The sequence below is a fragment of the Gigantopelta aegis genome, chromosome 3 (genome assembly GCF_016097555.1).
Source record: "Gigantopelta aegis isolate Gae_Host chromosome 3, Gae_host_genome, whole genome shotgun sequence".
Lineage (NCBI taxonomy): Eukaryota > Metazoa > Mollusca > Gastropoda > Neomphalida > Peltospiridae > Gigantopelta > Gigantopelta aegis.
Genome location: NC_054701.1, coordinates 40,169,283 through 40,187,015, shown reverse-complemented (window position 1 = coordinate 40,187,015; position 17,733 = coordinate 40,169,283). Strand labels below are relative to the sequence as shown.

Sequence of the window (17,733 nt, the reverse complement as noted above, 5' to 3'; positions counted from 1 at the left end):
TACACAGAGAAGGAAAATGTTACAATAATGTTAATATAACGGAACTATCTGCTGAAAATCTATCTTAATGCAAATACTATTAAATGATTGTATGTGCTTTCCGAAATACAAAACATTTTCTCCTTCCCGTGTAATCATTTATTGTTTTGCACAAGCCTGACTTACAAATTACAACCTCGGCAATTAAGAAAAAGGGCAGAAAGAAATGCCACGGCATTCCCCACGGCAGATTTGAGGTTACTGTAAAAAGTGGAGTTTGTCAGTAATTCAGTAAATTAATAAATAAAGTTAATTTGAAAATTGAAACTTCAACGGCGAAAGATATGCCGCGGTAAATAGAAAACACCGCGCAATCTCCACGACATTGCGTGATCTGTCAAAACAAAGGCCGGTTCGTGCGATACACTCGGACTGTTATCAGCTATACAATTCGCTAGATACTCATATGCCATCATCATTTAAAACCCCGAGGCAAAATATCGTGCTTTGATTGGCATCTTTGTAATGAGACCATCCTCTGATACCCCGAGGAACCATGCTTTGACTGACATCTGTAATCAACATAATTCCCCGAGGACCGATATTGTTGTTTAATTGTTATCTTTTGCGTCACATCATCTCCTAAACAGTTTTATTTGGAATATACTTTCGCAGTTTCGTAATATTCCAAGGGACAATCCAAAAAATAATTATAGTTGTTGTTGCTGTGATTGCCATCTGTATAATGGGGGTCATTTCTTAGTATCCCGAGGAACAAGATTGGTTTTTGACTGTCATCGTAATGGTGACGTCATTACCTTCGTACCCAGAGTTTATAATGGTGTCACAGCGATTGATATCACATTCTTGAAACACAATACTGCTTTGATTGTCACTTATGCAATGATGTCATTGACGTCCTGTTCACCTCCGATCGCCATCGATCGTGTGAATTAAATTTTTTCTTCCGTCGACACAGATTCCTCACCAGTATACTCAGAGATTTCTTGAAGTGTTTGCCATATATGGCATAGAGGAAAAAGTTGATGCTGAAAGTCGAATAGTACAGCATCAGCACGATTTCGTGAATGAGTCTCTTGAACAAATAGTTGTGGGACGACGTGGACAACAGCTGCTCCAGGCGCGAGACGTGGCTGGGCAGATTGAGGACGAGAAAGGTCGTGGAGACGAGCAACAGCATTCTGGTGATGCGTCTCTGTGATCTGTTTTTCAACGCAGAGTCCTTCTGGCGCGCGGTGGCCTGCACCATCTTCTCTCTCTTCCTCTGGTACCGGTACACGCTCCACACTATCCTGACGTTCATGAAGACGATCAGCAGGAACGGGAGCACCATTGTGATCACCGTGTCTATCCACGTGATCACGTACATGATATCTCCGATCGACGGGATCATGGAACAGGACTTCCGGTGGGAAAACTCTGAAACGTCGATCGTCCAGAACGCGAAGTTGTATATTATGCAAGACAGAACGGCGAAGGATATTATGACGAATTTCTCCTTCAGCTTGGAGAAGATCATCGGAGCGTGGAGCGGGTGGCAGATGGCGATGTAGCGCTCTCCGGTAAAGCAGACGACATACCAGACGGACAGGAAGCTGGATACGTACGTCACGTACATGATGAAGCTGCAGCTCTCCCTGTTGACAAGAATCGGAACTATGCCGTCCAACCACGTGATGAACATGGAGAGCAGGAAGAGGTTGTCTGCGCATGCCAGACTTGCCAGATAACCGCTGGATGAGACGTGGCGCAAATGGCTCATGGAGAAAACTGCCAGCGAAATGAAATTTCCTGCCAGGCCGATCAGAGCGATGGCTGGGACATATATGTTTCTGGCGATGATCAAAGCATTGACGAAGTTCACGTTCTTTAGTCGCTCGTCTGATAGTGCGTTGCTTATATTCCCGTATTGCTGGTCGTTGTAAACTGTGGTTAGATTACCTTCAACTAGCAGCGACCACGATGACGTAGTTAAATCCATTGTTCTGAAAAGATTAAAAGAAAAAATAGAAATCATAAATCGTTATTTTTTATTGGTGTATGTATGTATGTATTTATGTTATGTTTATGCCGTGACGTCCGAAGGTGCCAAAACGTGGGGTGTGTGTGTGTGTGTGTGTGCACACACACACACACATGGGCTACTTTTTTCGATTAGCATCAAGGGATTTTTTATATGCACCATCCCACAGACAGAATAACACATACCACGGCCTTTGATATACCAATCGTGGTGCACTGGCTGAAGCGAGAAATAGCCCAATGGGTTCACCGACGAAGATCGATCCCCGACTAACCGCGCATCAAGCGAACGTTTTACCACTGGACAACGTCCCGCCCGTAATTTGTATTTAAAGGTAATGCTTATATATTTATGAAAACAATAGATATGAATGAATTAAATATAAGATGTTCATTACTCTATGTAATAGGATAATCCCGACAATAGATATATGCTTGTGCTTTGTTGTTTACTGCTAGAAATAATTGCATGTGATGGGCTTTTTCTTCTATTTCCTCCACTAATTACCGGTTTCTAAAATGATTCTTATCAGTTCTCGTCCCCAGAACTTTCCACTACAAATGTGTCCTTTAAGGGCAACAAATATAAAATTAACAAATTAAACAACGATAAATTTCAACAATTAAATTCCCGTTACATTCATTACAACATAACGTCATCCCACTGGTCCAGACGTAGCAACGGGAGTTTGTACATTTTTCGACGAATGTGAAAATTACGTCGTCAGGTATTGACATATCTGATGACGTCATTTTATATGGGCAAGTTGTCTTATTGCGTTATTGTTTATAAATCACAAATAATTCAAAATAAAGTATGAACTTAAGTAGTTTTTATTTAATTATAAGGATTGTCTGTTATTTCTGTTTTCAGTTCATCCGAGTATGAATAAATAAAATCATCCACAAACTTATGTGAGAACAGCTTCACCGATTCACACAGTTTGCGGATGATTGGGGTTTTTTCATAGCCCGTTGAACGAAAAAGAAATAACAGACACTCCTTAAATGAATTAGTTCAAAAGCAAAGAATAGTCTGTGGTTTATTTTGCATTGTTGTTTTCTATGGTTTCTCAATGCCTGTTATCCGTTTGGTCTTGGACAGATTAGGGGATTATTTACTGTTCTATATTCTGACTGTAAATTACACAAATGCTGGATGCAAGCACTGCTATTTTTGTTTTAGATCCTGGTCACGTAGCCTTCCTATTATGGTAACAGTACTTCAGATGGGGTTTTCCGCTTAGTTCTCTTGGATGTTTCTCAGTATTATAGTGCTAGCTTTTGTCTGCCTGATATAAAAGCAGGAGTACAAGTACAATATAAAGACGCTATCTGTAAGATATGTCTTCTCCTGGTATAATATAGTATGGTATTTATGACTAATAGCAACTTAATAAAGGAATCTATTAGAACAATGGCACTCAATTTCTTCGTGCTGGAGAGTCGTTAAACATGTATTGTATTGTATTCTATTCCTATTCCTATTCCTATTCCTATTCTATTCTATTCTATTCTATTCTATTCTATTCTATTCTATTCTATTCTATTCTATTCATTTCTTATTCTGTTCTATTATTCTCAATTTCTTGTTTGGAATACTGATTTTTAGAACATCCATAGTTTCATTCTAATGATTATATATACCTGACATAACTTTTTTGTTATCAAATTGTTGAGTCGAATTTGACTTGAACTGACCATACATCAATACAAATTATTCATTAAAAATAATAATTTAGAAACATTACACAATTTAAAAAACCCCATCATAATAATGTCTATATCTGCTTTTGCTAGAATACTGCGTCTTAGACCAATGTTAATTAAAATATTTAAAAGTTAAATTTAAAACTCACTTTAAAGAGAAGTGCAAAAATATAAATTTTCTCAGTTAAGTATATTAAAATTTCAAATAAAATTCAACATTTGTGCAATTTTCAACATACGTTCAGGATGGAACTAAAACGATCCCATCATATTTTGTCTACCAAATATATCGTCGGTACACTCCACCAAAATGTGGTGAATCGTAATTGTAAAATGACATTGCCACACTGAATTAGAGGATTCTTCTTAATTAATGTGTCACGTATGTACAAGCATTGCGAACAGGACACAGTGCTATTTCATTCTTCTTGCACCACCTGTGGTGGGATTGCCACTCTTTCAGATGCACCGTTCCAACCATCTTGCCGAGTTACAAAGATATATTGGTTAATATCATGTTTCGGAACAGTGTATGGCACACCAACACTGATATTAAGCAAATCCAAAACAGCCTTGACAGCTCTTCATTAACTTTTCATTACTCCTGACAACAGTGTGGCTGGGCATCTAGCAAAATACAATGTCTTTACTGGCAGTGGATAAGACGATACACTTTTTTATAACCATACCAATTAAGGGATGTTTTAGCTTCATAATTTTTGTAAAGCTTTGAGACACGAAAGCGATATTTGGATGCCATATTATTTTTACGGACTCTTTAGTTTCACCTAATATGCGCCGCGAGGTTCTGCATGGGCAGGATAAAGTTTAAGGTAAAGTTTGTTTTGTTTAACAATTCCACTAGAACACATTGATTAATTAATCATCGGTTAGTGGATGTCAAACATTTCGTCATTTTGACTTAAGAGGAAACACGCTACATTTTTTAATCAGCAGCAAGGGATCTTTCAGTACATACCACGTCTTTTGATATAACGGTCGTGGGGCACTGGTTGGGACGGGGCAGGAAAAGGCCCATATCTTAAGCTAGTAACTAACAATGCATTGTTTCTTTACGTTGTATGGTAAAATGGTAAAACTCCAAAAGCTATGTTTTGTTAGTGGACGAAAATGTAGACAATTATTTAGTCATCATATCTTGCCAATATCCAATATATATATATATATATATATATATATATATATATATATATATATGTATGTATGTATGTGTGTGTGTGTGTGTGTGTGTGTGTGTGTGTGTGTGTGTGTGTGTGTGTGTGTGTGTGTGTGTGTATCCTGTGTTAAGCAGGCACCATAGCGAGTATTTGAAAGTGGCTTTAATCAGAAAGAGTACCAGTAGTGTATGAATGAATGAATGAATGTTTAACGACACCCCAAATACATCGGCTATTGGGTGTCAAACTATGGTAAATCCAAACATGAAGTGATCAACAAAATCAGTATAAAACTTCAATTTTTAAATTAAAACACAGTGTAAACAACTGTGCCAAAAAAATACATATATCACAGATAGATAAAATTAAAACTTAGAATAAAATTCAGTATCAGGAAGAAATTGTAATAAAAGTTCTGGATGGAATCGAAAGGATTCCGTCACATTTCTTGGACCAACATTAATATTATTTTCCTAGTCTCCTTCAAGATGACTGCACTCCACCAAAATGTAGCGTGCCGTCCGTCAGAGTATTAGTAGTGTATGTGGCAGCAGTGGGTTTCGTCTCTTGCTCTCCAGACAGAATCTTCACATTTACCTCAGGTGAAACAGTTATTGATAGAATGATCTCAATCAAATGAGCAGGATGGGCGTTAAACATTCCTTTCCTTTTCAAATTATAGACTCTGATTAAACAATGTTCCTGGATGTCATGCTCAGAAGCGGCTGCTTTCCCTTTCCTAATAACCTCTAACAGATGCGGATCCAGGGAATTGAAAAGGATTGAAACGTCAGATTGGTTTTCCCTTCCCCCCCCCCCCCTCCCATCCCTCGTCCCTCCCCATCCATAGTTGGGGGAAAAAAGAGCAAACAATAGACAGCGAATGCTACAAGCACAATACTTTTATTGCAGCTAAAATATACTGATAAAAGATATAAGAGAAGACGTGGTATTCGAAACTAAATTTAATTTCCTATTAGAATAGTTATGCCTGTATAAAATATAAACATGTAAAGTTGGACTGAATGGTCAAGCGCTCGCTCGATGCGCGGTCGGTGTAGGATCGATCCCCGTCGGTGGCCCCATTGATCTATTTATCATTCCAGCCAGTGCACCACGATTGGTATATCAAATGCCGTGGTATGTGCTACCCTGTCTGTGGGATGGTGCATATAAAAGATCCCTTACTGCTTATTGAAAAGAGTAGCCAATGAAGTGGCGACAGCGGGTTTCCTCTCTCAATATATGTGTGGTCCATAACCAACTGTCTGACGCCATATAACCATAAATAAAATGTGTTGAGTGCGTCGTCAAATAAATCATTTCCTTCCTGAATGGTCAGTAGAGTGGCACTGAATGTAAAACGATTAAGTTCTTGATACTAGTGGTCAGACTAAGTCCACAGCTAAAATCTCATGAGGAATGGCAGGTGAGCGGCATGGATAGCCACAGGAGACAAACACATGTCACGGTTGGAGAGACAAGGACTGGGATGTGGAAATGGATAGCCAAAGATTTTTAAATATAGGAGGAGTTGTCAGATCGAGAAGAAATGAGACGGAATTCACAGGAGACAATGGAAAGGGGACAGTGGCATAACTTTTTTTTTTTTAAATAATGTTCCTGATACTGTGGACAAGAAATATTTTTTAACGCCACAAACATTTAACATAGAGACAAAGATATTTTTTGTATTTGGGACATTACAAACATGGATGATGCTGAGATGAATGGTGAAGCCGCAGTATTTGCCATTTAGGTATGGGACTACTTGACAGGGCCGTGCCCACGCTTGCTGTCAGTTGAGCTATGTCGGTATCACCCGAGCCCTGGGTACAATGAACCTGCAGTGCATGCCGGGTAATCATTCCCCATGTGGGGTCATACACTCGGGAAACACACCCATAATCGCACCCGTGAAGTGGGTGAAACTCGGTGTATGTGGCCTTACACCTACCCATTGTGTCTAGCAGTGCACTCACTCCGAGTTGGAGCCGGTACTGGCATGAACAATCCTCCATTGCCTAAAGCAGGATACGAACCCAGTACCTACCAGCCAGAAGTTCGATGAATAACCAATATACCAACGAGGCAGGCTGGTGGATGAGAATTATGGTTGAAGCCAATATTTGCTGTTACATTGTATGTGTTCTCTTATTCTTTCCATCACTATAGTTACTAATACAACATTTTGTTTGGCCTTGCATATTTTTAGAATATTCTACAAAATTCGTCTAAGTGAGGGATGCCAGTTGCCACTTTTCTCTCAATACCACCAGTGTTACCAATTAAACAATCTGTTAGCACATCAGAAAACAAATCCTTCAGTTACTTTATTAATATGCCTATATTTGCCGATTTAACAATGTGTTTGGATACTCTTAAAATAGCATTGCTTTAATGCATAATATTTAGTGAAATGCTTCAAGGGACTGGTCTGAGTTAGCGTCCATTGTAATAAGATGTTTACGACTAACGGATCGGTTTTTTTTTTATATGACTACGATTATATAATAAAGGTAATTTGTTGCTTAGAATATAACTATCTATATAAACAAGATGTTTATTGGTGTTCTAATGTTAATTTAGCCAAAACCGGATTTTATCTTTTAATCATTTTGTATGTGTGTGTGTTTGTGTGTGTGTGTGTATGTTTGTTTATATATTGCGAGAACCCAGTATATTTATAAGTAATACTGTTGTGATTTACGGTTTTTTTATAATTGTAAACTGGCGCTCACGTAACTCCGGTATGAGACCATTACCAACCGCCAACTTACGAAGTCTTTATGTCCATTTTATTACATTTGGGCGAATGTCGATCCTTTTAAATGATGTAATTATTACTTGTGTACATTCCAAATTCATATTCCAATGATGTCATGTCGTGACACGAAGTTTCTTGTCACTTCTGAGTGTTTAACAAATCATGTTTACATGTTCACACATTTGCAAATGGCGGTAATGGCCGAGTTGACCGTGACCTTCAAGAATTATATTTATTGTACATCCGGGTCACAGCTGTCAAACTTTTTAGCGGTAAATATAACTAAACTTTGGAAAACCAAAGTTTATATTATTATTTTTGTAGGAACATGAATGAGATTAGAATTTACTGTATACGTTTATTTAGATAATTTATTGAGGTATTAGTTTACACCAGTAATAAGGAAGTCGGGTGTACTTTTAGCATGACTAGCCTTACCCAGCCAAACAGGGGGAGGGTCTTAGTTCGCTGATTCAGCCGGCTCCGCTGATTCAGCACGCTGAATTCAGCGTCGCTGATTTCAGCCGGCTGATTTTGGTTGTTTTAGACGTGAATACCCTCTCAGTACGCTGATTCAGCAACCTGATTTTACCAGCACGCTGAATTTTTCGCTGATTATCAAAAGTTATAAAAAGGCAGCGTTTAACGCTGGCCGTCAGTCTGGCCATTCCGCCATGGAACCATGGGCTGACGAGGCCAGAACGTGGATCCATGGTGGACGTGCCTGAACCTTTTTGGATAAGGGCACGTTAATACAGTTCCCAGTTCCCAGTCTGGCTTTACCCTTGCATTAGGTGGGTTGGGACCCATTTTGTTTATTTTCTAAAATTGTGGGTTTTTAAATAAAGAGTTGGGATTAGACAGCCATTCTCACTAATAAGTAGTATCAATAAACATGATAATTATATTTGGCAATAATAATTATTAGAAATTTATTATTTAGATAAAGGTTAATAGCCTTCAATCATAAATTGAGAGCCCAGAAGTGCTATGGTATTTAATGTGAAAAGTTAACATTGAGATAAAGTGTCTTGGACATAGTGATATTATTCTGAGATAGGAATATGTAGTCTATTGAGTTAGAAGTACTGAAATAGAAGTTCAAGTGTAGTTTAATATTTTGCTGAAGTAGTGAAAAGTGAGGTTGTTCACATTGTGTATAAGAGAAGATAGTGTAGAAGTAGTGAAGAGAAGTGAAATATAGTTGAAGTAGTTGTGGATGATATAGTGACACCCTACTGAGTTTATAGTGTTTAAGTGGTAGTTGAGGGTGATGTAGTGCCACCCTGTGTAGTTTATAGTGTTTAAGTAGTAGTTGAGGGTCATGTAATGCCACCCTGTGTAGTTATTATAGTGTCGAAGTGACAGAGTGATGTAGTGCCACTCTGAGTAGAGAAATATAGTACTGAAGTAGTAGGAAGTAGTGAGAGAGAGTATTAGAGATAGTGTAGTGAACTGTAGTATTAAAGATAAAGCAATATATTAAACTAGCACATCTGAAGCTGTTGTAGCGCGCGCCTGCCCTGGACAGGAATTCAATTTGTTCACCACTGTTCAAGTTCTATAAATAATTAAATGGTTTTCAATTGTGTAAAATGATTTCGAATAGAATGCAAATGGAGAGACTACACGCGTGCGATTAAAATGCGACACGGGCCTATTCCACAAAGCTGTCTTAATCTCTGTTTAGCAACATCGCATCGTGATGGTATGTCTTCTTCTTTTTTCAATTGCACTGCGGAATTGCAAAGTTGGAATAGGTTAGCAAATTAGGCCCCTGGGCTCCACATTGCTGCACATCTTTGAATCCTATCTTAGAAACATTCTGGGGGAGTGCAAATAGTTTGGATAACTTCAGTGAATGTAAGCACTTGTCAACTGGTTGATTGATTGATAATTTTTTACTATTATATGACCATTGTTAACTAGATCCGAAATGCACTGGATTCACTTCTAACATTTGATTATGTTCTGTACTTTTTGTTAAAATCATTCAATCACTTGTTTGCAGTGTATTTTGTAATTCATTTGCTTTGATGATATGATCTATATTAATAGATTCCATCATATGCGGGCATGTGGGATACAAAGTACAACCGAGGTGGTGGAAATTTCGACAGGGGACGAGAGTTGCCGAGTCCCAGTTTCGAAATGTCCACCACCGAGGTTGTACTTTTTCTATCCCACATGACAGCATATGATGAAGTTTTATTTACATTTATGTAACTGAACAAAATAAGAAACTTCCGCTAACTTTGCTTGAACATAACTTGATGAAAACAAACCGAGGGAATAATTGTTATATATGCGTTTAAATAGTGTTCCATGATGCATCGTTTGATGCAAAAATCATGGCCATAGGTTAACAGAAACTGGGAGAAATTTTGACCAAGTGTGGTAGGGGTTAAAAAAACACACCCACTTAATAACGGGTATGACCACCTCTTGAATTGACCACTGCAGTGCATCGCAGGCGCATAGAATTGACTAAAGTGTTGAGTTCTGCCTGTGGAATATTGTTCCATTCCTGAATGAGCGCTTGACGAAGTTCGTTGACGTTAGCGGGTGGGTTGGGACGACGCCTCAATCGTCTGTCCAGACTATCCCAGACATGCTCGATGGGGTTGAGATCAGGGCTTTTAGCGAGCCAGTCATCAATGAAATCAATGTTATTTGTCCTAAGAAAATTTACAGTGTCTTTAGTTGTATGAGAGGTGGCATTATCATGCTGAAAAATCGAGATGTTGGCGTTGTTATGGAACAGAGGAATGACGTGATGAGCGAGAATGTCATTGCGGTAACGTTGAGCATTTAAATTGCCATCAGTGACGACTAGTGGTGAGCGATAACCATGGGCAATGGCTGCCCAGACCATGACACAACCCCCACCCCCGAAACGATCTCGTTCAAGAACACAACAGTCAGCATAGCGTTCATTTCTCCTACGGTAGACGCGCACCCTGCCATCACCACGTTGTAAAGAAAATCTGGATTCATCCGAAAAGAGAACGGTATTCCATCCGTATGACGTTGCGTTAAAACGCATCTGACGTAAGGACGTCGTGCATGTAAACCGTTCTCCTGCAGACGATTACGAACAGTTTGCCCACTGATTCGGTTATTATGAAGCCCAGGTGTGTTAGCAGCAGTAGCAGTGGCAGTTTGGAATTGATTGCGCAAATGCAAGTTCATGATATAGCGGTCTTGACTACGCGTTGTAACACGCGGACGTCCACGACGTGGCAAGTCGTTGGTGCTTCCTGTCGTTCGAAATCTTACGCGAAGATTTCGTATCGCTCGACTAGAACTCCCAACATGCCTTGCAACGTCTTCTGTCGACATGCCAGCATCAAGCATGCCAATCGCCCGTTCGCGTAAATTATTGGGTATTCTTGGCATACTAAAAATGCTACAATGTAAAAAAAAAAAATTTGTTTACAAATTTTGTAGCGTTTTCGTTCTCTTGACAACATTGTCAGTAAGACAAGTAAAACAAATTGACATGTCGAACCATGCATGCACGTGCAAATTGAATTTCACGTTGTCGACGATTAACAGTGCAAAAATAATCGATAAAATTCATGAATCCTGATAATACAGCTCAAGGCTCATACTACCTATATAATTTCATTACACAATGAATTCTTTAACACAACAAATACTATATGTACAAATCGGAAGTTTCTTTTTTTGTTCAGTATATATTGCGTTGGTATTATCTTATTGAGTAATGAGTAAGTTGTGCCATTTGATGGACGACTTAGTAGGCTTGCGATAGGCCTTCTGGGGGATGGGGGCAAAATGGCAGAAGTTATATAATAGAACATTTTGTGTTTTCAGTCATATATGATTGATATTTTCATATGGGGAAGGTGGCAATTTCATTTCATACTTGACGGGCAAACGCCGCTCTTTGTCGGCTGATTGCAAAATTCACCCACGATCAAACAAAATTTGAACAAAACCAAGATTAAACACCCTTAATTTTCCATGCCATTGATGAAACTACATTAACTGGAATATCGTTAAATGACACATTCCTTTTAATTAGGTTAGGGTTGATGAACTTTCGAGCTATAACGAGTTAGAAATACAAGACCAAAGGACGTTCACTTTAAATTCCAGTATGGTTCAGAGTAGTAATAACAAAATTAGATTGTCCAGTTGGCATCTAGTGTATGGATATTACATTTACACAGTTCAGACCGGACATCATCTAATGACTTTTGCTGCATATTCTTGGGGGAGTCCGCGCATATGCTTTGCGAAATGACCAGCGTTATCATGATTTCCGCCTTCATGCAGCTTTGCCAAGGATGTCAATACATCATGTACCGGATTTCGTGCTGGTTTGAAAGCCAGACCTTAATCATCATTTAATTATCATCCGGTGACGGACACTCTTTCCTCCAAGTTGTGAGGAAGGGGCGTGAGACAGACCCATACATGATAGGCAATTATATCGATATTATTAGCATCATTTTATCAGAACCTGTTTACTGCTCTTTCGAGAAACATAGAGGATTGGTCGTTACTTCGTAGTACTCACCATCCTCAATGAAAAAAAACATATTTGGACTTTAAAAGAATAATATTCTGTGGCTTGTGTCACACAATTCCCTTCCTCTGATTCATTCGTATAAACAGAAATGTAATCATGGTACCTTTAATAATATTCTGTGGCTTGTGTCACACAATTCCCTTCCTCTGATTCATTCGTATAAACAGAAATGTAATCATGGTACCTTTAATAATATTATGTGGCTTGTGTCACACAATTCCCTTCCTCTGATTCATTCGTATAAACAGAAATGTAATCATGGTACCTTTAATAATATTCTGTGGCTTGTGTCACACAATTCCCTTCCTCTGATTCATTCGTATAAACAGAAATGTAATCATGGTACCTTTAATAATATTCTGTGGCTTGTGTCACACAATTCCCTTCCTCTGATTCATTCGTATAAACAGAAATGTAATCATGGTACCTTGAATAATATTCTGTGGCTTGTGTCACACAATTCCCTTCCTCTGATTCATTCGTATAAACAGAAATGTAATCATGGTACCTTGAATAATATTCTGTGGCTTGTGTCACACAATTCCCTTCCTCTGATTCATTCGTATAAACAGAAATGTAATCATGGTACCTTGAATAATATTCTGTGGCTTGTGTAACACAATTCCCTTCCTCTGATTCATTCGTATAAACAGAAATGTAATCATGGTACCTTGAATAATGTTCTGCGGCTTGTGTCACACAATTCCCTTCCTCTGATTCATTCGTATAAACAGAAATGTAATCATGCTACCTTGAATAATATTCTGTGGCTTGTGTCACACAATTCCCTTCCTCTGATTCATTCGTATAAACAGAAATGTAATCATGGTACCTTTAATAATATTCTGTGGCTTGTGTCACACAATTCCCTTCCTCTGATTCATTCGTATAAACAGAAATGTAATCATGGTACCTTTAATTTCTTGTATTACCTGCGATTTATTTGTATACTCGAAATATTAATATACTTGATTTATTTATATTTTGTACAGATATTTACACTGTTTTAAAGTTTGTTTTATTTAACGACACTCTAATTTTGTACATATTTTTACATTGTTTGCAAGTTTGTTTTGTTTAACGACATCAGCAGAGCACATTGATGTATTAATCATCAACTATTGGACGTCAAACATATGGTATTTTTTACATATTTTTAGAGAGGAAACCCGCTACATTTTTCCATTAGTAGCAAAGTATCTTTTGTATGTACAATCCCACAGACATGATAGCACATACCACGCCCTTTGATACACCAGTCATAGTATACTGGCTGGGACGAGAAATAGACCAATGAGCTCACCGACGGGGATCGAACTCAGACCGACCGCACATCAGCCGAGCGCTTTACCACTGGGCTAAAGTACCCTCTCCCCCCCCCCCCCCCCCCCCCCGCTGCACTGTGTTTTAATTTAACATTGGAATTTTATATTCATGTTGATCATCAATTCATTTATATATTTACCATTGACAGACGTATTTTTCTGTTGTGGATTCGTTAAAGATTCATTCATTCATTCATTAAAAGAATAATTTTAAAAAGTGAAGGAATGAAACGAAAAAGGAAAACGTTTTAGGAGATTTAAAAAATGTGTTTGATGCCTTGCCAACCATTCTCGTGTTCGATTTTTTATTATTATTCCTTAAGCCACCATCACATTTCACATGGCAGCTAAATTGAAATTATAATTAACAACAGACACGAAAAGCCTTTTTAAAAAGGATTGGATTTTTTAAAATCCGGATAACCGGATAACCGGATATCTCCATTGCTGCATCCTTTTATTGGTGTTGTAATAGAAGAAGAATTTAGCTTTTATTCTTCGCTCACTCATGGAAATAGACAATTACAGATACTAAACCCACTTAAGTGTAACTACTCGGCTATCATATTTCGAAGTAAGGGGTGTTGGCAGACGAGTCTAATACGATTTAAAGCACTATATATAAATGTGTTGGCGATTCTGCATCAAAATAAGCGTTTAAAAGCTCGGCGTAAATGCCTCTATTTTTTCTCCTTTTGAAAAAAAAAAATGGCATGACAGGCATCTGTTTAATTATTGCATAGCCAGTAAACTCATTTGTAAAATAATAAACATATAATCAATCTTTTTCGAAATATGAAATGTTTGTCTAATACTAGTCGAAGACTACCAACTATCACGACGGAGTTGGCCAACTCTCGAATCTCGACTTCTACGACCTATTAGTTGTTAATCTGAGAGCAACCCTCGTAAGTTGGGAGTGGGAGAAATTGCAACGCAAATGTCGAGTTTGCCAACTCCGTCGTGACAGTTGATAGTCTGTGTCCAAGCATAAGCCAAGTGAAAAAATTGCAAAAGCATGACCAACTAATTCATTACGATAAGGTAAAATATTTAACATAATTTTTATTAAAGTTTTTGTGCTGTACAAAAAGTAACGCTAAAATACTATTTTAGCAAATTGTAAATAGGTTTCGATTTAAAAAGCTCGTTTTGTGATAATGCCACGGCACACAATATTGTTTTCGAGTGGCGTACATGTATAGCAGGGTATTGTCGTATTGGGTTGTAAATGTTTTAAAAGGCGTCCATTCTTGTAAAAGCGAAATTAATACACTGATCGGTTTGGTAGCTGTTGGTAAAATTTCGCAATTAAATGTCAATATCATATACTCAATTATTGGCGAACAGCATAAATAACAATGGTTTTCGTAAATATGGCTGAAGGTGAAACTCATCAACTATAGTTCGTTTACGTCAAAAAGGAATCGATTAATTGCAGTGTAATTCTATAATGAATAAAGTTATATATATATATATATATATATATATATATATATATATATATAATGTAACTCAAAACGTTTCTTGACAAATTACCATCAAATTATATAGATCACTATTGAGTTCGGCGATAACACATATTTCACATTTTAAATACTAATACACACACTACATGAAGAAACCCGTCAGAACCTACGTATTTAACCGGAACATGATTGAAAGAGGGTGCTTTGTGGTTTCTTCTTGTACTGTGTGTACTAGTGGTTACTGTGTGAAATATTTGTTATCGGTGAAATATTTGTTATCGATGAACTCGAAAATTATCATTGTAAAGGTATTTAGCGTCAAACATAGGATTTTTGTTGTATGAGAGCGGGAATCGTTTTGTCTACCGTGTGATAGGCAGCAATTCCGCGTTTTTGCTATACAGTTATCTCTGGCGGCAGACAGCTAATATAACCGTCCAAATCGAACGGCAGAGTACTCGGGCTATTAAAGTACATATTTATCAACTTGGGAAATATTGACGTCGGAATGTTATTTAGGCGCAATTATATAATTTCCTGATTAAACCTATCCTTCCCGCAATGTAGACATTTATGAAGAAAATCGCAACTCGGCTATTGACGTCATATTGATATAATTCCTATTATTATTTATATGTATGCTGCGGCTTCGAAGGACAAACCGGCCTCGGTGGCGTAGTGGTTAGGCCATCGGTCTACAGGCTGGTAGGTACTGGGTCCGGATCCCAGTCGAGGCATGGGATTTTTAATCCAGATACCGACTCCAAACCCTGAGTGAGTGCTCCGCAAGGCTCAATGGGTAGGTGTAAACCACTTGCACCGACCAGTGATCCATAACTGGTTCAACAAAGGCCATGGTTTGTGCTATCCTGCCTGTGGGAAGCGCAAATAAAAGATCCCTTGCTGCTAATCGGAAAGAGCAGCCCATGTAGTGGCGACTGCGGGTTTCCTCTCAAAATCTGTGTGGTCCTTAACCATATGTTTGACGCCATATAACCGTAAATAAAATGTGTTGAGTGCGTCGTTAAATAAAACATTTCTTTCTTTCGAAGGACAAACATCATCAGTGTACTGGTATATTAATTTTGTCCGGAAATTGCCATATATATATATATATATAGATAGATAGATAGATAGATAGATAGATAGATAGATAGATAGACATATAGATATATAGATATATATATTAGCAAGATACGACAAGGTAAATATAAAAAATTTCGGACATTGACCAAAAATAGAACTGTTTGAGACGGAACTAGCTATGATGAACAAGGTAACGTTGATCTTGTAACATGTTTCGTATTAAGAAGGTTTGCAAGATAAATAAAATTATGGGTTAAAGGGACATTCCTGAATTTGCTGCATTGTAAGATGTTTTCCACTAATAAAATATTTCCACGATTAAAGTTACATATTAAATATATTTTCTTGTTTAGAATATCAGTATCTGTATATTCAATGTGTTTCTGGTCGTCTTAATATTTGTAAGAAGACCAAACTGGATTCTGTCTTCACATAATTTCGTACGTACGAATTTTTTTTATTTTAGGAAATAAAATGAAATTTAACCTAGTAAAAATATTAGAACGATCAGAAACACGTTTGATATACAGCCACTAATATTTTATGCAAAAAAAAAATATATTTGATATGTAATTACAATCTTTAAAAAGGCTCCGTTAGTCGACAACGTATTAAAGGTTGCAGCAAACTCAGGAATGTCCCTTTAAACCGATCCTTCCCGCAATGTAGACATTAATGAAGAAAATCGCCATATATATATATAGAGATATATATTAGCAAGATACGACACGGTAAATATCTATTTTTTCGGACATTGACCAAAAATAGAACTGTTTGAGACGGAACTAGTTATGATGAACAAGGTAACGTCGATCTTGTAACATTTTTCGTATTAAGAAGGTTTGCATGATAAATAAAATGACGTATTAAAGGTTCATATATATAGGCTGGATGTGGCGTCCGGCAAAAACAAAACAAAAATCGAAGTACATTAGTTTCGATGTGAGCGTCTAGACTGGATGCGTGCGATGCATACGTCTGGGATGCTTATGCGGACAGCCACAATGAAATAATCGTATAATTTGTGTTGTTAAATAACACCACTAGAGCACATTGATTAAAAATCAATGGCTTGGATGTCACACATTTTGGTAATTTTTGACACGAAGAAACCCACTACATTTTTTCCGTTAGCAGCAAGAAATATGCATTTATATGCATTTTATCCCTGTCTTTTGTTTGTTTTGAGGGATTTTTATATGTTGTTCTTTTCCGTTGCTTTGTTTTTGTTTCTTTGGGGTTTTTTGTGGGGCGGGACGTAGCCAAGTCGTACAGCGTTCGCCTGATGCGCGGTCAGCTTGGGATCGAATCCCGTCGAGCTTTTTCTTGTTCCATCCAGTGTACTACTAATATATCAAGGGATAAATTGTGGTTGCATATAAAATATCTCTTGTTATTAATGGAAAAATGTAGCAGGTTTCCTCTCTAAGACCATATGTCAAAATTACCAAATGTTTGACATCCAATAGTTGATGATTAAAGATCAATGTGTCGTTAAAACAAAACAAACTTTTATCTTTACTCTTTTTTTTTTAGGGTTTTAAAACAAATATATTGGTGGTGGTGGTGGTGGTGTCGTTACTAAGAGAAGCCAACATTACGATACCGGTATCAG

General features: G+C 37.6%; 1 protein-coding gene across 1 annotated transcript; it reads right to left on the bottom strand.

Moving 5' to 3' along the window:
• Positions 1 to 871: 871 nt before the first annotated feature.
• On the bottom strand, positions 872 to 1,981 carry LOC121368641 (neuropeptides capa receptor-like). Its single transcript, XM_041493380.1, has one exon. The coding sequence runs from the start codon at positions 1,979 to 1,981 to the stop codon at positions 872 to 874; it is 1,110 nt and encodes a 369-aa protein (XP_041349314.1).
• Positions 1,982 to 17,733: the final 15,752 nt, after the last annotated feature.